Source organism: Coffea arabica, chromosome 5c (assembly GCF_036785885.1).
Source record: "Coffea arabica cultivar ET-39 chromosome 5c, Coffea Arabica ET-39 HiFi, whole genome shotgun sequence".
Lineage (NCBI taxonomy): Eukaryota > Viridiplantae > Streptophyta > Magnoliopsida > Gentianales > Rubiaceae > Coffea > Coffea arabica.
The window spans coordinates 16,397,629-16,420,381 of NC_092319.1; the positions used below are offsets into that span (position 1 = coordinate 16,397,629).

The 22,753-nt window shown below is 37.2% G+C and overlaps 1 protein-coding gene across 1 annotated transcript; it reads left to right on the forward strand.

The window, feature by feature from the left end:
* Positions 1 to 619: 619 nt before the first annotated feature.
* On the forward strand, positions 620 to 1,189 carry LOC140007224 (uncharacterized). The gene has a single exon (XM_072049922.1). The coding sequence runs from the start codon at positions 620 to 622 to the stop codon at positions 1,187 to 1,189; it is 570 nt and encodes a 189-aa protein (XP_071906023.1).
* The last annotated feature ends 21,564 nt before the right edge of the window (positions 1,190 to 22,753 follow it).

Consider the following 22,753-nt stretch of genomic DNA (forward strand, 5'->3'; position numbering starts at 1 on the left):
GGGCCATGCACAGGCCATGCACCTGCGTGAACTCGAGGTGGGGTTACGAGTTGAGGAGGAACGGACGTATACTCTCGATCGTCAGCTTGAGAAAATCCATCGCCACTTTTGCTTTGAAGGGGTAGATGAGAGAGAGAGCTGGGGGTATCATGCGAGACTGTGAGATTCTCTTGGATGTGGTTGCAGAGGCGCCACCTAGGACTGACAGCGCGGGGCGATGGATGGGATAGACTCTATGGGTTCTGTAGCAGATTTTCGCTAGGGCCATTACTCTGACTTGTTTTGTTGACTTTGTTGGAGTCGGTGTGCTCATGAACTAACATATTTTATACTGGTTGGGTGTTGGCTGTTATGTGGACCGATATGCGTATATTTTTGACGTGAATTGTATAATATGTATATAGTTTAGTGTATAATATTTGGTTATTTTGTGCATTTTATAATTTTTAATGTTTTGAACTCGTACTCTATTTTGTTCCAATTATAGAAGTTATAAAATAATCAAATGGAGACCCGTGATCGAGGTGGGAGTAAAGGACAAGAATAAGGAACCGAAGGGGTAACCAATGAAAATGCAAATAGACAAGTCGAGATCTAAGTAGCTACGACTATACAGTGAATGGCTGATTTGCTAGAACAAATGGTCAACCAACAAGGTCAAGGTCAGGTGCAGCATCCCGGAAATCATGAGGGAGAGGACCGTACCTTAGAACAGTTCCAGAAATTACTACCATCAAAATTTTTAGGTGGACCTAACCCTGACATAGCGGAGAGTTGGTTGGATCGAATGTTAGATATTTTCGCTACATTAGGATACCCGAAGGAACGGCAGATAGCTTTCGCCGTTTTTCAGTTTGAGAGAACGGATCAAACCTGGTGGAATGTGATTCGAGCCAAATGGGATATTGAGCAGACCCCATGGATATGGGTTAACTTCACCCGTGAGTTTAATGAGAAGTACTTACCGCCACTTGTTCAAGAAAGACGGGAGAATGAGTTTATACGACTGCGTCAAGGGACTTTGAGTGTGGCGGAATATGAGACGCAGTTTACCAAATTCTCTCGTTTTGCTCCGGAGTTAGTACTGACAGACCAAAAGAAAATTCGTCGGTTTGTCCAAAACTTGAATGTGGAGATTCAAGAGGCACTGGCGACTGCTCAATTGGAGACATATAGTCAAGCTATTTAAAATGCACAAAGAATTGAAAATATTAGGAGTCAAGTAAAAGCTTTTCATGATAGAAAAAAAAAAGACAACCAAACACAAGCAGTTATATTGAGGGACAGACCTCGAGAAACGATCCACCATCTAAGATGGGCCGAGGAGTCGGTGGTCCACGATCAGTTGGGATCCCGAATCAGAAAAATTTTGAGAAAGGTCAGGCAGGGAAAGAGACCAAAGGGGCACCTCACGTGGAGGTCTGACATAAGGACCTCACGAGGAGTCGGTGGTCCACGATCAGCAGGGATCCCGAATCAGGAAAATTTTGAGAAAATTCAGGCAGGAAGAGAGACCCAAAGGGGCACCTCACATGGAGGTCTGACATCAGGACCCAAAATGACATGTGGATTTTGTGGGGCTGCTAACCACCTGGAAGATAATTGTTGGAAGAAAGGGCAAGTTCGAAAATGCTACTGAAGTGAAAGTGCTGAGCACTTGATTGCTTAGTGTCCTCACCTGGCAAAAGAATGAAATGTTTCGAGGGCAGAAAGAATCACTTTTAAGTCGACCAATGCAACGGGTAATCGATCGAAAGTGCCGACAAAGGCCTATTCGATGGGACATCAAGAGGTAAATGATCCCTTGGCAGTCATCGAAGGTACACTCCCTATCTTCCATCGTATCGCAGAAGTTTTAATAGCCCTATTGAGGTTTCTTTCTAATCGTTTTGGAAGATTACTAGCATTAAGGTAGAGTACAACGGAATTATTATGTTGTTAAGATATTATAGAATTCGATCTACGAGGCATTTGAAGTTCATTGAGAATAAAGACCATTGATACTTTGAGATAAAAATTACATAGTTGGTTCTTGGATTGGAATACATAGAGTGACAAATTCTTGAGGTGATCTTTACTATTAATGATGAACTCATTAATAAGGTATTAGAGTATTCCAACCCTTAGCTCGTGAAAAGATTAAGAATGCACGATTTACTTGATATCAAGTTTGGAATCGAAGAGGACGAGGTGGGGGTAGAGAACGAGGACGAGGAACCGAAGGGGCAACCAATGAAAATGCAAATAGACAAGCCAAGACCCAAGTAGCTGCGGCTATACAGCGAATGGCTGATTTGTTAGAACAAATGATCAACCAACAGGGTCAAGACCAGGTGCAGCATCTTAAAAATCATGAGGGAGAGAACCGTGCCTTAGAACGGTTTCAGAAGTTTCTACCACCAAAATTTTTGGGTAGACCTAACCCTGACATAGCAGAGAGTTGGTTGGATCGAATGTTAGATATTTTCGCTGCATTAGGATACCGGGAGGAACGACGGATAGCTTTTGCCGTTTTTCAGTTTGAGGGAGCGGCTCAAACCTGATGGAATGTGATTCAAGCCAAATGGGATATTGAGCAGACCCCATGGACATGGGTTAACTTCGCCCGTGAGTTTAATGAGAAGTATTTACCACCACTTGTTCAAGAAAGATGGGTGGATGAGTTTATACGACTGCGCCAAGGGACTTTGAGTATGGTGGAGTACGAGACGTAGTTTACCAAACTCTCTCGTTTTGCTCCGGAGTGAATACTGATAAACCAAAGGTGAATTCATCGGTTTGTCCAGGGCTTGAATGTGAAGATTCAAGAGGCACTGGTAGCTGCTCAATTAGAGACATATAGTCAAGCTATTGAAAAAATACAAAGAATTGAAAATACTAAGAGTCAAGTAAAGGCTTTTCATGAAAAGAAAAGAAGACAACCTGACACAAGCAGTTATATTGAAGGACAGACCTTGAGGAACGATCCACCATCTAAGATGGGCCGAGGAGTCGGTGGTCCACGATCAGCAGGGATCCCGAATCAGGAAAGTTTTGAGAAAATTCAGGCAGGAAGAGAGACCCAAAGGGGCACCTCACATGGAGGTCTGACATCAGGACCCAAAATGACATGTGAATTTTGTGGGGCTGCTAACCACATGGAAGATAATTGTTGGACGAAAGGGCAAGTTCGAAAATGCTACCGATGTGAAAGTGCTGAGCACTTGATTGCTCAGTGCCCTTACCTGGTAAAAGAATGAAATGTTCCGAGGGTAGAAGGAATCACTTTTAAGCCGACCAATGCAACGGGTAATCGATCGAAAGTGCCGACAAGAGCCTATGCGATGGGACATCAAGAGGTGAATGATCCCTTGGCAGTCATCGAAGGTACACTCCCTATCTTCCATCGTATCGCAGAAGTTTTAATAGCCCTATTGAGGTTTCTTTCTAATCGTTTTAGAAGATTACTAGCATTAAAGCAGAGTACAACGAAATTATTATGTTGTTAAGATATTATAGAATTCGATCTACAAGGCATTTGAAGTTCATTGAGAATAAAGACCACTGAAACTTTGAGATAAGAATTACATGGTTGGTTCTTGGATTGGAATACATAGAGTGACAAATTCCTGAGGTGATCTTTACTATTAATGATGAACTCGTTAATAAGGTATTAGAGTATTCCAACCCTTAGCTCATGAAAAGATTAAGAATGCACAATTTACGTGATATCAAGTCTGAAATAGATTTTTCATCAAGAAAGAGCAGAATGTCGAAGAGATATCGAGAATATTTGAAATAAAGGTATGAATTTCGAGGTCGAAATTCTTTTAAGGAGGGGAGATTGTGATGCACCGAATTTTAGGATATTGTTTTCAAAGGGGATATTAAAGTTTATTTATTTTGTTTTGTTTTAAAACTTTTTGTTTTAAAATACTAGAAACCTTAAATTTTAATCAAAAACCCTAACTTTACTTGTGATTAAAAGGTTGTTATTTAATTGAGTTTATGTATGACAATGCATGCTTTATGATAAGTATTATAATAGGTGTGTGGTTAGTAGGCTCGTGAGGTGTAACTAAACTTGATAGATTGTTGGATTACATTAAGTTGGTGATCTATGGAGTTGTAAAATCCCTCATGTTTTTCTTACAAATTTCCTTTTAGTTGGAATCCATTACGTTAGAATAGCTTTACTACGCATTCACTCCCTCAATAGCTGCAATCAATCATCGAAACAAGGGTTTTTCCTTTAGGTTCCTAGTTCGCGTACATTAGGATTTTGTGTATTTTGGTAGTGTGATTAATTGGTATAGACAACATACTAAATTTGGTGGTTAAGAGTGAGTTTTATATAAAAGAAAGTGTGTGATTAGAAGTGATAATAATAAGTGAGTGGATCATAAGTTAAAACCCTAGTACGTGTAAAATAAGGAAAAACGGGTTGAACCGATGTGTACCGTTCGTTACTGATTGAGTGTACCACTTGAACACTACCTTATTACCTTAATACCCATACTTTTATTTCAGCTAATTAACCCTAAAATATCTCTTAAACCAGCCGCAATCTTTGACCAAAGAAAAGAGGAAAAAGAAAAAAAATGAGATTTGATCCTAAGGCAACACTTGGCAACCATCCAAGGGTTGTTTGACCAAGCCAATTCCAACCTTCTTATCTTTCCTTGACATTCATTTCAGCCTTCATTTCTCCATGGTGGCCGAGTATTAGAGGGAAGAAAGAGGGAAGAAAGAGGGAAGAAACATTTCAATTCCAATCTTGATTTTTGGCCTTGTTTAAGTTGAATCAAAAATCTAATCCGATTAAACTTTCACTTGGGAGTGTAGGAAGCTTTGTGTGGCGATGTTTTGGAAGAAAAGGTTGTAATTTTCTCTTGCAAGCATCCTTGGTGAGGTATTATAGCTGTCTATCCTTTTCTCTTCCTTAATCTTGTTTAAGTTTGGATAGAAACTCATATTCTTGGCTTATGGCGGTTAATTAGTGAGTTTTGCATGATATGGTGGAATATTTAGTCAGGGTTTGATATTTTCAGTTGGAATTCTTGTTTTTTATCTAGTATATGATGTTTGTGAGCTTGGATATAGACTTGGGGCAGTGATTCAAGATATAAATGTGATTTTCAAGCATAGAATCATCAAATTCCAGAAAGTTGAGACCAATCTGCCATGTTACTGACCAGTATGTTTGTCCATAATAGAGGTTGAATCAGGCCTAGATCAAAACATGAAAGTTGTAAGGATTGGAATGGAGTTATATAGCTGCCTGTAAAACTTCAGTTCAATCGGAGCACTGTAGCGTGTGAATTGACAAAATTACCCCTGACTACCAAATGCCCTATTTCGCGGGCAATTTTGAGATTTCACATTTTGCTTTCAATTTTCACTTTGATCCATATCAAATTAGCATTTGATCAAACACGAAAATTTTAGTTCTATGTTTCAGCTTTCCAACGCATCTGAAAACCTCCCAATCGGACTTTTGTAGCCTGAGTTACTGTCATTTGAATCCTGTGCTGACAATTAGACCGACAATGAAATTCTGGTTCTGTAATCTGCAAATTCGACCTAGATCAACTGTGAACTGGGTTGACTTGTTTTCATGAAAGTTGTAACCCTTTGCCTTAGTTTCGAAACGCTACCTAGTATACCTTTATTCGATAACTACAGCTCTAGTTATGGTCGAAACCGTGCAGCCCGTTTTCATACCATTTTTCATCGTGCACACCGTTTTCATTTCCGCACACGCGTATGTATTTCTTGGCCGTTTTTGTTGTTTTGGCCGTTTTAGGCCTTATTTCTATTATAATGGTTGTTTGACTAATAGTTAAGTATAATCTTTTATCACAAACCGTGACGATCCGGACGGAGTCGGTGGATCCGTATAAATTGCCTTGATTTGCGTGCTAGTTATTTTTTGTGAGTAATTGAGTTTGTTTATGTAATAAATTGTCAAACTGCTTTGTATATGTTAAATGGGTACTTAGGCAAGGTTGTACTTTATCTCACTCGACTTAAACCCATTCTCTATTCTTGATTTAATATATAAGAATACGCCGTGTGTTGAGTATCATCCCTTGTGCTGTGTGCTGTTAGGGTGAATGCATGACTTGAATATTTGGATGAGTATTTTGTTGAGAGGCATCCTTTGTTGAGAGATTGGATATATCAGGGTTTGGTTTCAACCCGGTTCCAAGGGTAGACGGATCATTCAAGCCGGCCGAAGTTTGGTCGAAATTAATTCTATGCTAATCTTGGGATTTCGTTCTTTATTAAAACGAAGTTATTTTGTTTTGCTCGAGCTGCTGTGTGCTGTTGACTGGCCAGCGGAGGTTGATAAGGTGAACGGGGAAGTAAGTGGAGCCTACGGACTATGAGTATTTTGGTTGATAGAGTGTCAACAGGTGGTCAAGCGGGGAGTTGAACTGGGTTTGAAGCAACTTGTATCCTACCATTGTGATGTTACATTTTTGTTTATTGATATGAAATATCTTGGTTTACATGTTTAATTGGATGTGACTTTACATTTTTTTCCCAATTATTCACTAAGCATATAGTTTACCCTCTTCCATTTGTTTTCCTTAGCAGGGGCCGACGCGGGGAAAGTTCAGGAAGGTGTATAGACTTTTGGTTTATAGAATAGTTGATTTTGCCCTAATACTTATTATAAGTTGACTGGTAAGATATATATATTTATTGTGGTGGTTATAGTTAGTAACTTCTCTAGGGTTTACTTTCTGGTACTAGTGGTGTGTATGGCTTGATATAATAGTTTATACAACTTTTAAAAATGTAATTGTGTAAGTGGAACTCTCTTTTGCGTGAAATCTATTTTCTCGTTTTAAGTATCGAGTTCTGGCGCGAGCTAGGCAGACGATTCGCTAAACCCCTTGGTACGCCTCTGGGTACGGTGGGGTCGTCACAATTCTTCCATCCAAATGGCGCCCTACGAGGCTCTTTATGAGAGGAAGTACCGATCTCCGATTTATTAGAATAAAATAGAGGAAAGAAAGATTATAAGCTCAGAAAAAGTTTCATGGGTTGAAGAGGCATATGTGAAAGTAAAATTGACTTGCCAAAGGATTTAAAACCACTCAGTCGACATAAGAGTTATGCTGACAATTAGAGGAAGGATTTGAAATTTAAAGTTAAAGATAGGGATTTCTTAAAGTTGCACCATTAAAGGGGAGCATTAAAACTGGAAAAAGGAGAAAACTTAAATCGAAATATGTGGGACCCTTTAGAATTCTCCAATAAGTGGGTAAAGTGGCATATCAATTGGTGTTATCTGTCAAACTGACCAAGATCCATGATGTGTTCCATGTGTCAATACTAAAGAAATATCATCCTGACATATATCATATACTCCAACCCGAAGATGTTGAAATGAATGAATGATTATCCTATAAAGAACAGCCTATGTAACTTTTGGATCGAAAAGTGAAGGAATTAAGGAAGAAAGTAAATTCCTTTAGTCAAGGTTTGTGGAAGCATCACGGGTTAGAAGAAATAACTTGGAGTTGGAGGAAGATATATGAAAGAAATACCCAAAACATTTTATAACCACAATGAGAATTTGGAGAATGAAATTCTTTTAAGGAAGAGAAAGTATGAGAGTAACAAAATATTAACATGAAAATTTTGTGTCCTATTTAAAATTCAGTGCACATTGTATTTTTCCTTTTGTTAATGATTGACTTATACGTCCAATAGTTCTTTTTAACAAATGAATCAATAAGTACACCTTAGGAAATTATATCACCTACACTATAAAACATTAGTACTAGTTAGAACTAAGAAGTTATTGTGGTAATAGCATGATAAAAAAAAGCATGAATGACGAGTGTCATCACACTTGTCCCTTGCATGCTTCATTCCTTCAAACTTGAAAGAATCAAGTGCGTCATTTCTTCAAACTTGAAAGAACCAAGTGTTTCAATCTTCAATGTGGCCGAGAGAAAAGAGAGAAAGAAAACCACCAGAGAACCAGCATCCTCTCTTCTTCTTCTTTTTTTCTTCAAACTTGAGCCTCAACCAAGAAACGAGAAAATCATAACTCATCTAGCTTAAGGAATCGGCGAGGAAAACAAAAATTTTCTAGCCTAGAAACTGTGAGGAACAAGAGGTAAAAACTACTAAGTTTTCCTTCATTTTCCCTCTACTTTAGGTTAATGATATCTTAACTTGAATTAGCACCAAGAAAAGAGGAGTTTGATTGAGGAAAAGTTCATCAAAGTTGAAAATTTTCTGTTCAAGGTGTGAGAACTTGAAAATTTGCTTATAAACCTTTTTTATTTTGAATAAGTTAATTTATAACTCCTTTACTATTAATTTACTCCTTCAATAGTTGTAATAAATAATATAATCGAAAGTTTTACTTTTACATTTATAGTTAGAGTAAACTAGGGTTTTTGTGCATTTTGATAGTGTAATTAGTTGGTGAGGTGTGTGTACTAAAATTGGTGGATAAGAGCGAGTTTTAAGTAGGAGGAAGTGTGTGATTAGAAGTGCTAAAAAAATAAGTTAGTGAATCATAAGTTAAAACAAAAGTACAAGAGAGTTAAAGAAGTAAGTTTCAACTGACGTGCGCCGTTTGTTACCTGTTGAGTATACCACTTAACCAATATTTTCTTACCCTAATCTCCTTGATTTTATTTCATTTAATCCCCCCTAAATTAACCCTAAAGCGAGTCAAAATTATTGACTAAGAGGAAGGAAAGAAAAGAAAAAAAGAGGAAAAACTTGGCCTTGCCAAGTGTCAATGATCCAAGACTAGTTGACCAAGACAACTTTCTTCCTTCTTATCTTTCTTTTGGACCAATATTTCTTCATTTCTTTCTTGTCTTGGCCAAACCATTGGAGAGGAAAAGAGAGGAGAAAAACTTCCATTTCCACCTTGATTCTTGCCTTATTTGAGTTGGAATCACGAAACTAAACTGAACAAACTAGCACCAACAAAGCTAGAAAGCTTGGAGTTGAGAGTTTTTTGGAGAGAAAGTCTTAGTTCTTCACTTTCTTCAAGGGATTGAAGGTAGAAGTTGAACAACTTCTTTTCTCCTTCTTATTTTTGCAATTTATGGTGAAGATGACTTGAAACATGGAATTTTATGGATGATAATCTAGATTTGGTGAAGATTGGTGAAATTTCAGCTTAGGGTTATGATTTTTCAGCCTTGATGATACGAACGGCACCAACCTTATGATGCAACCCGTATAGAAAGGCTTGGATCTAGAAGGTAGAGACTCACGTTGAAGACGACGAACACAGCGAATCACCTAAACCCGTTGATCACGTGGTCAATGAACCTCGGTATTTGTAGAAAACGCCACAATCTAGCGCGGTCCTAGGTTGATAAGTCAATTGAATACCTAAGATATAAATCCAACATATTCAAGGTGCTTCAATGAAGCTTTGAGAGAACTCTCAATGTAATTTTATTAATCATCAAAAACTGAATGTAAACAATGACTCAAGGCTATTTGTAGCCGTGACTAAGGCTTAACAAAGCTTGGAAAACATGAAAGAAATTCGGCCAGCGAGACCCCTGAACCAGCTCAACATAGGGACTAACTCATTAACTAACTAAAAGTGCTATTGGGCCTACGGCCCACATGGCCTAGACCTCTTTATTACACCCTACTAAAATAGTAATGGGCCATGGACCCCCTTAGCCGAATCATGGGCTTCTAATCTTCAGTGATGGCCGAGACTAGGACACCACGAACCAATGTTTGTAGTGTCTCATTCAATCTCTTCGCGCGAGCTCGTGTCATAGACCCCAATGGTACCTTCACTTGCTCCATTTGGATAGTTCTCTCGACCTCCTCATCACTTGATTTATGTTATTTATCCATAATATGTTAGTATTGAGTTTAGCTATGCACTTATGAGGTGATTGGTAGCTTTATTGTGACTTTTTAGCTTCTAACTAGGAATTTCCAACTTTATTAGAGATTTTTCAACTTTGATATTGTGATGATATATGCTAGAAATGAACTCCAATTAGATGATTCTATGGTCTAGATTGAGAGCTGCTTTTATCTTATTAATTGTGGTATTGAATGGGCTGATTTGAGATGGAAATGTGGCCTTGAAAATGGCTGAAAAATTTGGTAAAAATAAAGAAAATACTGCCCATTTTCCTCTTGTAGGATAAGTGAGTGAAAGCGGAAATAGGGGTATGACTTGTGAATGATTTGGGATTTAGTTATGTAGGGATTTTTAAGTTAACCGTATGGGTGACTTATAAGCTAAAATTTTGCCAAAAGTGTATATTTCTCAAAGACAAAGTAACAGCCACTTTAAATACGATTTCCTAGTTTCTTATACCAAGTTGCGAACTTAAAAATTTTAAACGCTTCTTTATCGAAATCAAAAGAGCGAGTATGAATTTTCTAGGGTTTGATAAGTAAAATGAGTAATACTTAAATAAATTCTATTTACTTGGATTTCTTTAAGCGAAACTTCTGTATTTTGATTGCAAACTGTTAAACGGTATTTTATCACAGATTTGGACTCCAGTCAGGAAGTTGAACCTAAGCTTGGTTTTGGAAAGCAATAAATCATTGTGAATGTTTTCAAGTGCATGTTTGAACTTATTACTTGAATGAATTGATTTGTTAATGTAATGGGACAGTACTTGACTTGTTGATAGAGCAAGGGATCGCACTTGCCCTAATGTAACTTATTACTGTGCAGTGGTTACAATTGGTTTGATATATATGTGTATGTGTGTGTGTGTATGACTTAGATACTGTCTGAAATTTCAAAAATCCTGTAGCTAGTTAATCGAGTCGAGTCGGCAAAGGTCTGATCGATAAGATAACGAACTGTTTATCTCAATCCATAGCTTTTGATAATTACAAAATAAATGGATGATTACTAATATTCTCTCAAAGAGACTCTTTCAGAAATGGAGCAAAACAGGTTCAAAGATTAAAGCACAAAGGACGCTGAAACTGCTGTCGGACACGCAAGAAGACTAGATCGGACGCCCGACAACCTTTGCACAACTTCGAATGAATGAAGAACTTCACCCTCGAACGTCCGAAGATATTGAATCATTCCCTCTAAACTCACTGACCTCAATCGGAAGCACATCCTCAAAGCACCGAACGTCCGATAAGAGTTACGACACTTCGGATGCAAAGCCTTAGAGGGACCGGACGTCCGAAAAGAATTGAAGAAGAACTCCTAATTTCACCTCCTACCTTCGGACGTATACATTGAAGGTACCGGACGTCCGATATAATTCAAGAAAATTTCTTGAACTTACTGCCTACGTTCGGACGCAAGAAGTTGATTTACCGGATGTCCGATACTACTAACGGCTAGTTGACTCTTCAACTGTCTTATATCCGTTAGAAGCATTAATTGAGGAACTTTTTGGTCCCATATAAATAGAACAAAGTCAACCACTTCAAAACAACTTTGCACATTGAGACTACATCAATCAAGAGTGATTCAAGTGTGAGAATACTCTTCAAAAAGAAGATTTGTACTCTTAGTTGTGTAACTTTCAATAAGATTTTCTAGTGTGAATCAACTACTTCAATAGTGTAGTTTTATGAGGGTTATCCGAATGATTGTAAAACTTCCTTGCTTGACTAAGTGTGGCTTAGGACAAGTAGGAAGTGATCCTTCCCTTGTACACAAAAAATTAGTTGTAAGTTGATCAACTTGAAGAAACTTGCTCTATAAAGTGATATCCAAACTCAAGAGGAGTTTGACATTTGGTTTGATATTCTATCTCCTTTTACTTACTGTTTTGATATATAAACTGTTCATCTCTTCTACTCACAAGTACTTGTGTTTTCTCTTCTATTGCTCGATTGTGTGGTCGTTTGGAAAAAGATGACAAGTACTCAAAAAGTGACTTATATCTTGGCAAGTTTTTTAAACCATCTAATTCACCCCCTTCTTAGGTTGTTTTCGATCCTTACAACTGGTATTAGAATTTGGTCTCCTAGAGATTATGTTTAATCAGTTTTGGAGTAAAAATGACAACCAACAATGCCATGTTCTTTGAAGGACAATCCGTCACTAGACCCCCAATGTTCAATGGATCAAATTATGTGAATTGGAAGGAAAGGATGATTATTTTCTTGCAATCTATTGATATTGAGCTATGATTTATTGTCAATAAAAACCCATATGATGCCTCTACTGTTGATGAAATTATCAATAAACCGAAACCAAAAATGAGGAGTGAGTTGACTGATGATGATAGAACCCATCTCACATTAAATGCCAAGACCATGAATGTTTTATACAGTACTCTAAATTCAAATGAGTCTATTAGAGCCAAAGGTTGTAGATCTGCAAAAGAGATTTGGGATAAATTTAGAGAAATCCATGAAGGTAGTGAGAATACGAGAGAACAAAAGAAATCTATTCTGGTCACTAAGTATGAATCCTTTAAGATGGAATCTCATGAAAATGTTGATAATATGTATTGCAGATTCAATGATCTCATTAAGGACTTAGAAGTACTGGAAAAGAAATACTCTCTAGGTGAGAAAAACAGAAAAATTATGAACGCCTTATCCAAGGATTGGGTGTGAGGACTCGAAAATTTTATTATTTATTGAATATTACAAGTTTACTTAAATATTTATTTACTCATTTTCTTCGAATTATTTATTTCAACCATTTGAAATCCAATTATATGGAACAACGCCTATTTTATATTTTCTAAAGCGTTTTGTTGGAAAATTCACTTTTCGAAATTCATTTAATTCGAAACAATGAGTGCACATCTTTCGAGACTATACTTGAATCGGGAGTGTATTAATATTGGAGAGTTAAGAATGATCAATGGTAGATTAAGAAAGGTTAATTGAGAAATTAATACTCGACTCATGTAAAGACTCACAAATTTATCTATTTTAACTCCAAATTCCAGCTCATTTAATTATTTACTTGATCATTTATTCCGAATATCATTTTCTAACCTCTTGAGACCTAATTACATTGATCTATGACTTACTTATATTTTTAGAGTGGCTCGCTTCAAAATTTAATTTCTGAAGGATCGTTAAATGAAAATAGTGAATACGCGATTGGAGTAAATAATTGAATCGATGATACAATAAGCTTGGAAAATTGGAGACTTATACATTAGTCTCAAAATAGGTATTTTATGTTTGAGTATTCAAGTGATAGTTATTAGTATCATCGTTATAAGAATTTCTTGGAAATTTCACTTTATCGCGCTTAAATTGGAAATACGCGTTCTCACACGTGTGATTTAATTGAGGGACTTTAGACCCTTATTTTGGGGCAAGTAAGAGTAAATAATATTTATATGAATATAAGTGCATTAGAAATTTGGTTTACTAGTAAAATAAACTCGAGAGGAATCGAGCACAAAACGCGCGCGTACGCGCACTATTTGCGGTTGACTTTGTCCACCTAATACTTAACCATTAAGCTACCTTCAAGAAGCAAGTTCCATCAGATTTTGCCCTCTCTCTTCTCTCTCCTAACAGCCAAACAAGAAGAAGAAAAACAGCTCAAGAGTTCTTCAAATTCCTTCATCAAATCTTCATCAAACTTCCTCCAATTCACTTCAAATTTCACTCACACTTAGTTTAACACTTGGAGATTACATCTAGCTAAGAAAAGGAGCTGCAATCCACGGGTTTTCTAGAGCTAAGGAGAGCCGAAATTTCTATCTTGCACATCAAGAGAGGTAATGGACGATCAACCCTTCAAATCTTACTTTATGGAAGTAATATTGCACATCTAGGCTTATGCATGCTTATGGGTAGCTTGTTTATATTGGAAAAATGGTTGTGTGGGCTCTATGAACTCCCACCTTGGATATATGGACTGATTTGTGGTGTTTTACTGGTAATAATGTTTATTTAGTGCCTAAACTAGTGGATTAATGTTGGGTTGTTGATAGAAACTCAACGTGGTGCAATAACCAAAAATGACCATTTTACCCCTGCCTTGTCCGACCACTTTTGTGCAAAATTTTGAGGTTCTAATGGCTTGTTTATGTTGTTTACATGTTATATTGGTTGTGTAGAAAGTTTCACTGAAAAATAACTTGATTTGGTCACTCAAATGTTGAAATTTCGAAAGGTTAGAAAACTGGAATTTTGTTCCAGGATTGCCCAGGCAGTCTTCTTATTTCATCCATAACTTGTTGCTCCGATGTCAAAATTGAGTGCCGTTTGTGGCATTGGAAACTAGACATTCCCAGCTTTCTATTGGTATAAAATGCATGTCCTGGTTCCACTTGAGCAAGCCAAACCATTCGTTTGAAATCCACTGTCCTGTTTCATTGCTTCCTGGAAGGCAGCACATGAGTTGCAACTTGATGCTCACAAATGAGCTGGTTATGGATAGATTTTCAGAATGGTTTCTTCTGAGAAAATATAGCCTTATGAGTCTATTTTCGAACGTCACCAACCACGTCCAATTCCAAGTTCAATTGAGTGACTTGTGGCCGTATTCGAAACTGACTTCTTGAAGGAAAATTCTCCTTTGGGCAGAATTGTTACTAAACTCGATTGAGACTTGTTAATTCGAGATTCTTGGTATTAATCACCATCAACATATCTTGGATGTTTAATAAACATTGTCTACTCAAATGTACCATGTTTGCAAGGATTTCATGTGGCCAAAAGCTTGGAAAAAGGACATTTTGTACACAAGGCAGTTTTGCCTTAAAATTTTAGAAACTTGGGTGTTTTAGTTAACCAACTTTCCGTGCTTATTTATCTATGAAATTTGGTAGAGAAATACTCCTTATATGGTAGTATTATACTGCTAATTTTAGTGCTATTCCGAGGCCGTTTCATTGCTCAACTAAACTTCTAAAGTGCATGACTTGATTTTGGAAAAAACCTTGTTTCACAAGGAAATTTGGGTAACTTTGAGCTACCATATCTCGGTGTTCAAAACTTCAATTCTCGTTCTGTTTATTTTGTTCTAAACTTGGATTGTAGCTCTAGTAGAGTATCAAATTTCAAAAGCTAGTTCAAATTGAACAAATTTTACCGAATTTCCAAAGTTAGCGAAAAATCAACCCCAATACAATCCTAAGTGCCCTGAAACAGTGACTTTGAGCCCACTTTTTAATACTATCTGTTTGGAATCCTGGAAAACTTTTAGTACTTTCTGAGAGGTTTCCAACGGTACAAAATTTTTTAATTTTGGACTTGTAAAGAGTGAGATACAATTTTTCCAAAATCTCGTATCAAAACTGAAATTTCTGAAAATTAAAGGAAATAGAGTTTTTCAAATTCTCCTTATTTCTTCAACATTACTCGAACATTTTATACTTGATTTCTAAGACGGAAACTCGATTGCTCTTGTGTTTTAAAACCCCATCTTTGAACCTCGATTTACAATTGATTGGGGATTCGTTTTCATGAGATTTTCTTAGATTGTGCACTAAGTACAATCTTTGTAATAATTGGGGGTTTATGAATGATAAATCCTTATTAATTGCTCAGGCACACAAGAGGAACTTCAAGAGGATCCCACGGTGGACGCTTGAATTTCGAGTGCCGTTTCTTCTTGTTTACTTGGTGAGTGTCAAGTGCATGTTTGCTTGAACTCCGTGAACTCGATACATGTTACTTGTTATTGATACTTGAGATTTTTAAAATTCGAGATGAGGGTGTACTTTATCGCACTCGTTCTCGCTTGAAATAAATGACTTGTACTTGAAATACTCGAATGTCTCAATTGCTTGCACATGTTACATGCTTGCTTGACTTGAAATAGTATGCTATGGCTGCATACGTCGTTGGAGTGAATCTCCTCGACACTCGAACATGCTTGGGAGACGCCCACATCTCATTGGCGATCCTTGGACTTGAGCCGGCATGGGTTTGGTCGGAAACCTTGGCGAGCCATGAGAATCACATGATAAGTTTGATCTATTGGAGAGATTTTGCTTGGCATACTCGAATAGTATTGCCTTAAGCAAATGACAGGCGGGCCCGAAACAAGGGTATGTAAGGTGAAAGGGGACAGGTTAAGTGGAGTTCTATGGACTAAACCTACCCGATTGACGGAGTGTCAATTCGTGGAGGTTCTTGATCGTGCCAGAGGAATATAGCTCCTGAGAGCTCTAGTATCCTTGAATTGTTTCTGTTTTACTTTTCAGTGAATCGTTAAATTCTTGATATATTATTGCTCGACTTGTCAAGTTTGGATTGTTACTTGAACAATGTGTGGTCTTGGCCTCACGAGCGTTTTGCTCACCCTATAGATTTATTTTCCTTAACAGGAATGGACATGGAATGAACTTGGAGAAACCCCTTTGATGCACTTCTGGCTTAGGATTTCTATTGTAATTTGGGTTAGACCTCTTATTGTAATTTGGGTTAGACCTCTTATTGGTTGTACTCTAGGGAACTTTATATATGATTTGGATATTTGATGTACCCAAATGTGGTATATTTTGGGTATTGATGTAACTTTTAGGAATTCCATGTAAGGGTGGATAAACGTTATATATATTGTTAAATTTGGAAGTTTTCCGTACTTTCTTATTTATCCAGTGCTGTCGAATAGTTTTGCATTAAGCTTGAACGGAAACTGCTTGAGTCCTGACGAGAGTTGGGCAGGCGTCCCGCGGATACCCTCTGGTTCGCCTTAGGGAGAAGTGGGGGCGTTACAGTTGGTATCAGAGCTTAGGTTTTATATCTTTGAAGTGTATCATAAACTTGAAGTTTAGGATGCCGGACTGTGGAACTGGTTGAAAAGTTAAGTGACCACTAGTGGGAATGAAAATTAGAACCTAGGTTTGAATTAATGGACGATTAGGGTTCTCGATCTTGTAAGGGACACGTGAGATAGTATGAGATGATCAAATCCAGTATATTTAGTAATGAGATGATCAAATCTAGTATATTTAGTACATTTGGTCCTATTTAAGCTTTTAATTTTAATTGTAAGTTACGGAAGGTAGCGGTGGCATTGAACTGTCTTAGGGACTTATTATGGTGACCATGGGCGTGAAGGGTTTAGGGAGGGCTCGTTGGAGGTATAATCCAACTCGCCGAACTAGGACTTTATTTTATTTCCAAAGGACTTACTCGTGCCCAAATAATGGAGTGTTTATAGTAGCCGATCATCGGAAGTGGCTATTCGAGGAAAATAGGGTGATTCGAGGGGATAATCGAGATTTGAGGGCAATTGCGGATGTCTAGACTACTAGAAATTTCTGAAGTGGAGATTGAGATACTTAAGGAGTAAGGAAGACAAAGGCTCCTTGTGAGAGGATTTAAACAGCTAAGAATCGACTTGTTTGGGTAGTGTCCGAAATTAAAGACAGGATGGATAAGTCGATGGTTGGGTGTGTTGCCTTGATTGAACAACTAGAGAATGACAAGATATTCGATAAGGGACATTAGATTAAAACTCCTAGTGCTGGAAATGAAAATGATCCTATGGAAGTAATTGAGACTTTTGACTCCGCCAATCACTAAACTAGTGATTTAAATTATTTTAAAAGTTTTTGCCAAAAATAGACGGGGTGGCGCTCGTTTAAAGGCCATTGCATTTTGTATCTTGTTTCACTATATTTCCTATCTTTTGAGGCAATTAAACGTTATTCATGGCATGCTTGACTTTACTGCTTCATGATTGGGTTGTACCCGTTTACGATTATTTTGGTGTCTTCCCTTTTGTTCTTGTATTTGTTTGGCGTGATAAAGGTATCACTTTTCAAATTTCATTTTTGTGCACTCACTTTATGTCATGCCTTAAGACATGTTAAATTTATAGGTGGTCAAAAGAGTGAAAAATGATCGAGGGTGATGGGTTAAACAACTCCAAGCTCAAGGGGACGATTATAGAGTGACTGCTGGACTGAACCAAAACCCTAGAAATGAAGGAAAATAATCGCGTAGTTATTGCTATTAACCAGATGATTGATATCCTAGCACGATTAGTGAAACACTAAAACTCTAAACCAATCAACTAACCTAAGAACCAAGAAAGGTGTGAGGAGTTGAGTAATTCTTGAAGTTTGTCCATCTAAGCACATGAAAAATCTAATCTCGAAATAGTGAGATTGATTTGAGAAGATACAATAAGGCACTAGTGAGAACAAGGGGTTATGATTTCCTCTTGAATGACCTTGTAGATAAGTATTGAAAAGTGAACTAGGATATGGAATCTTTATATTAACGAATAAGGTCCCCTTACCCTGTTGAGTTTGTAATTACTGATAGTAATCTCATGGAGACTTAAGAACTCGCCCGTGTTAAATAGAGAATGGTTAAGGCTAGTAGTTGACTTGAACCAACCGGTAAGATGACAAATTTGGAAGAAATACGTAAGGAATTGGACCTTCTTCAAACTTCAAAAGGAGGTAGAGTTTCAAAAGAAGTTTGCTAACTACTGGGAATGGCGATGGAAACAAGAATATGCTGAGAAAATTGAGTTGTTATATAAGAACGTAGAACTGGGAATAAAATACAAAGAAACTTCTCAAGCTGGTCAGACCATGACTTCTCGTGCGCCTTGTGGATACTGTGGTAAGCCCAACTACACGGAGAATGAATGTTGGAAGAATTCGAGAAAGTGCTTGTATTGTGGTAGCACCGAACATCAGATTTCAAGTTACCCCAGTGCCCCTAACAAGAGGAAGAAATACTTAGCAGCCAATTAGGTTCGCCCAAACCAATCGAATGCCAGATGGAAGTAATTAGTACTAATAGTTATTGCAGGGGGTTCTAGTAGCGGAAGTTTTACGAGTGAGGATATTTTGACTACATTTGAGGGATAGAGGTCGTAGTATCCTAGACTAGACTAGCACTTTTGGAAATTTAATCTTGTGAAAAGGGAAAAAGTCTTTTGTCGCTTTGTATCTTGGCAATTTGGCACATTTTGTTACGATCTTGTTGCTTCCCTTTTTTCTTTTGAAATGATTTGATAAATCTATTCCAACTTGATGTACCCATTATGATCTTTAATGAAGAATGAAGTTTACCTTGTTTTAAATGATTTCATGGCTTATATGTATGGATGCACTTTGCCCTACACCTCTAGATTGATAATAAGACATGAACGATAATAGATGTGATCGAGATTGTACTTGAGAGCGAAGGCAAACTTGAGGTCTTGGACTGAACCAAAACCCCAGAAATGAAGGAAAATAATCGCGTAGTTATTGCTATTAACCAGATGATTGATGCCCTAGCACGATTAGTGAAGCACTAAATCTCTAAACCAATCAACCAACCTAAGAACAAAGAAAGGTGTGAGGAGTTGAGTAATTCTTGAAGTTCGTCCATCTAAGCACATGGAAAATCTAATCTCGAAATAGTGAGATTGATTTGAGAAGATACAATAACGCACTAGTGGGAACAAGGGGTTATGATTTCCTCTTGAATGACCTTGTAGATAAGTATTGAAGAGTGAACTAGGATATGGAATCTTTATATTAACGAATAAGGTCCCCTTACCCTATTGAGTTTGTAATTACTGATAGTAATCTCATGGAGATTTAAGAACTTGCCCGTGTTAAACAGAGAACGGTTAAGGCTAGTAGTTGACTTGAACCAACCGGTAAGATGACAAATTTGGAAGAAATGTATAAGGAATTGGACCTCCTTCAAAAGGAGGTAGAGTTTCAAAAGAAGTTGGTTAACTAATGGGAATGGCGGTGGAAACAAGAATATGCTGAGAAAATTGAGTTGCTATATAAGAACGTAGAACTGGGAATAAAATACAAAGAAACTTCTCAAACTGGTCAGGCCATGACTTCTCGTGCGCCTTGTGGATACTGTGGTAAGCCCAACTACACGGAGAATGAATGTTCGAAGAATTCGGGAAAGTGCTTGTATTGTGGTAATACAGAATATCAGATTTCAAGTTACCCCAGTGTCCCTAACAAAAGGACGAAATACTTAGCAGCCAATTAGGTTCGCCCAATGTAGACACCAAATTTTGAAATAATTTATATGCTTCGTTTTAGTGATAATTCTTGTCTATTGATTTTTATTAAATTCATGATTTTGTTTAGATGGTTTGCATTTTGTTCATTATTGTTTGTTTTGCACTTTTAGTTGTTATTTTATTTTAGTTTTATTCATTTTTGCCTTTTAGTTTGTTTAGTTCATTTGCTATTTTATTTTATCTTGTCATATTAGTTGTTTTTTTTAAGCTTTTCAAGTTTTAGCAAAGGAAAAAAGAAAAAAAAAAGGAAAAAAAAGAGAAAAACGTTGAAAATGGAAAATGAAAAAAAAATGGAAAATTGCAATTTTTTGCTGTTTATCATTTCTAGTTTATTCATTTTTATCTGATGTTAATTAAATTGTTGGTTTTCATTTAATTTTATTACCATTTTGTTAAATTACTTCAAAAAGAAAAAAAGGGGAAAAGAAGAAAAAAAGAAAGAAAATTAGCATTTTGTTGGCATTTCTGCATTTATTTTTTATTTTTTATTTTTTATTATTAGGTAATTAGTTATCTATATTAATTAGTTATTTTAAAAAAAAAAAAAAGAAAATATGTCGCGGCATGCACGCTGCAATTTTTTTTTGCAGCGTGCAAAGGACAGCCACGGATGCCCTTTGGAAGGCTGGATGTGAAGGCAAGGGTAAGCCTTCATCCTCACCATTCGGGAGAGGGTTTAGGAGGTTGGGGAGATGATATAAAAGAGAAAAGAAAGCAGCAGCCGCAAGGGGGGGTTGAAAGAGAGATTGGTGGCTACAAACTAAAAGAAAAATCAGAAGCAAGCATAGGAGAAACTAGGGAGGTCGGCGAGGTTATAGAAAAGAGGGCTGGATAGAGACGAGAGGGGAGGAGCTGGGTTTTTGACAAAGGGCAGGGGATAGAGAAGAACCAGAAAAAGGAAATGGCTAGAGAATCTGGGGTTGGAGAGATAGAGTGAAAGGAGAAAAGAAAGCCGAAAGAGAGAGCTAAGAAGGGGGCTTCGACTGGAAACCAGAAAAGGAAAAGGAAGGATCTTCGGCTGAAAGTTACAGAAGGAGATCAACTGGGCTTTCACTCATCATCATCTGACATTCCTTCAAGCATCTGAAAGAATCACTTGAGCCAGTTCTTGGTCATCATACGATTCATTCCTGGGCCAAGGTATTATGTTCACCTTTTATCGTTGAAAGCTATTTTCTTTAGTCGGTTGTTTGCATTCCTTTGTTTTTCATTGGTTCTGTTTCGAATTCAATACGATTAATGATCCTTATTTGGGGTAATGAAAAATCTGAGGTTTTGGGGAATAAGTCGGTGTCATGCATGATTGTGTCTTAGCCGAAAGAATATTGCAGAAAAGTTTCCAACTTTGACAACTTTCTCGATGGGTTCCGTAGCTTGCATCTTGGTAAAATTTTTTAATGAGTAGAGTTGCAGGGTCTTGGTACTTTGATTTGGATGTTTGATGTCTGGTTGGAAGTTGTTTGTGTCTGGCATGATTGTCATAAGAAGCAAGTCTGTAATAAACCTCTGAAGAGGCGAAAAGAAGAAAGCCATGCACCAGATTTTCTTTTTTCTCTCAAATTTGTTTTTGTTTTGCATAAGATGCATGATCTTGATCTGGTCTTTGTCCGGTGTAAACTTACAGTTGGGTGTTGTCATGGATTCATAGCATGGTCAGTTCCTTTGCTTGGTTAAATCATGCGAAATTGATTAAGGATGAACTTTAGAGAAAAATGCAGCAGACTCGCATTTTCGTGGCTGAAAATCTGGTTTTGGACTGTTTGATTTGCTTGAATGGAGTGACATGTGTGTTTTGGGAATGCAGGGGCAAAGGTCATTGGTTTTATTTATCTTGTCATGGTATGATATTGCTGAAATTACCAAGTATTCAGGAGTTGTTCCCTTCGAAAAAGCAGCAAAGGAAAAGCTGCGGCATTTTTTTTATGCTGTGTTTTTTTTTTCCTCGGTTACTAGTTGAGTTTTGCACTTCAGTTTCATATTTGATCTTGTGTTGGAGGGAAGCAATGGAGGGTTGGGTGTTGAGTCTGCATATTTACATGTTTGGATCATGATTGAACACTTTGCTGAAAAGCAAACAAGCAGGCTGCCGAAACAATTTCTGCATAAATTTTAGAATTTTGGCATGATATATTTCCATGTTTTCTAGTCATCTGGATTGTGATCATTATGTAGCCGGTTACTTGGCTTAAGTTGTGATGTTGGATAGGAACATATCTAGTCAAAACTGCGTGTTTGAATCAAAAATCTGGTTTGCATGATGAAAAAGAAAAGAAATGCCGTGGCTGGAATCTGCTGAATGCATGAGCTTCCTTCTGTCTTTGCATCAGTTTTCTTCTATATTTGAGTTTGTTTGAATTCTGAATGTGTGTGTTATGATGTTTAGATTAACTTTGAATGTTTGGTTGAAAGATTTTTTATCAAAATTAGTGTTGAGGTTGATATCTGCTTGTGAGAATGCAAGTTGCGATGGTTTCTTGGCTGCAGAAATATTTGTTTTGGTTGCAGAATGTTTGCTCACGTAGCTTGCATGAACCTGCATGGAAATTGTTTCAAAATTGCCTTTGAACCCCCCCAAGTCCCTTTTTGTTCTACTAAGGCCCAAGTAATTGGAACATTTAATCAATTTGATCCCTCTAAGTTTCTCTTTGTGCCACAATAGCCCAAGCATGTTTTAGTATCTTGTAATTAAGTCCTGAAATCATTGCAACTTCAATCATTGTTTGGCTCTTTCTTTATTTTTGGAATCTTTGAAGTGCTTAAACGATTTATTTGGACTGGAATGTTTGAGTAATGCTTGTTTTGGGTCTTTAGTAGATGCTATATTTG

Excerpts from the sequence above, each read along its gene's own strand:
- LOC140007224 (XM_072049922.1), top strand. The coding sequence starts at position 620 with ATGGCTGATTTGCTAGAACAAATGGTCAACCAACAAGGTCAAGGTCAG.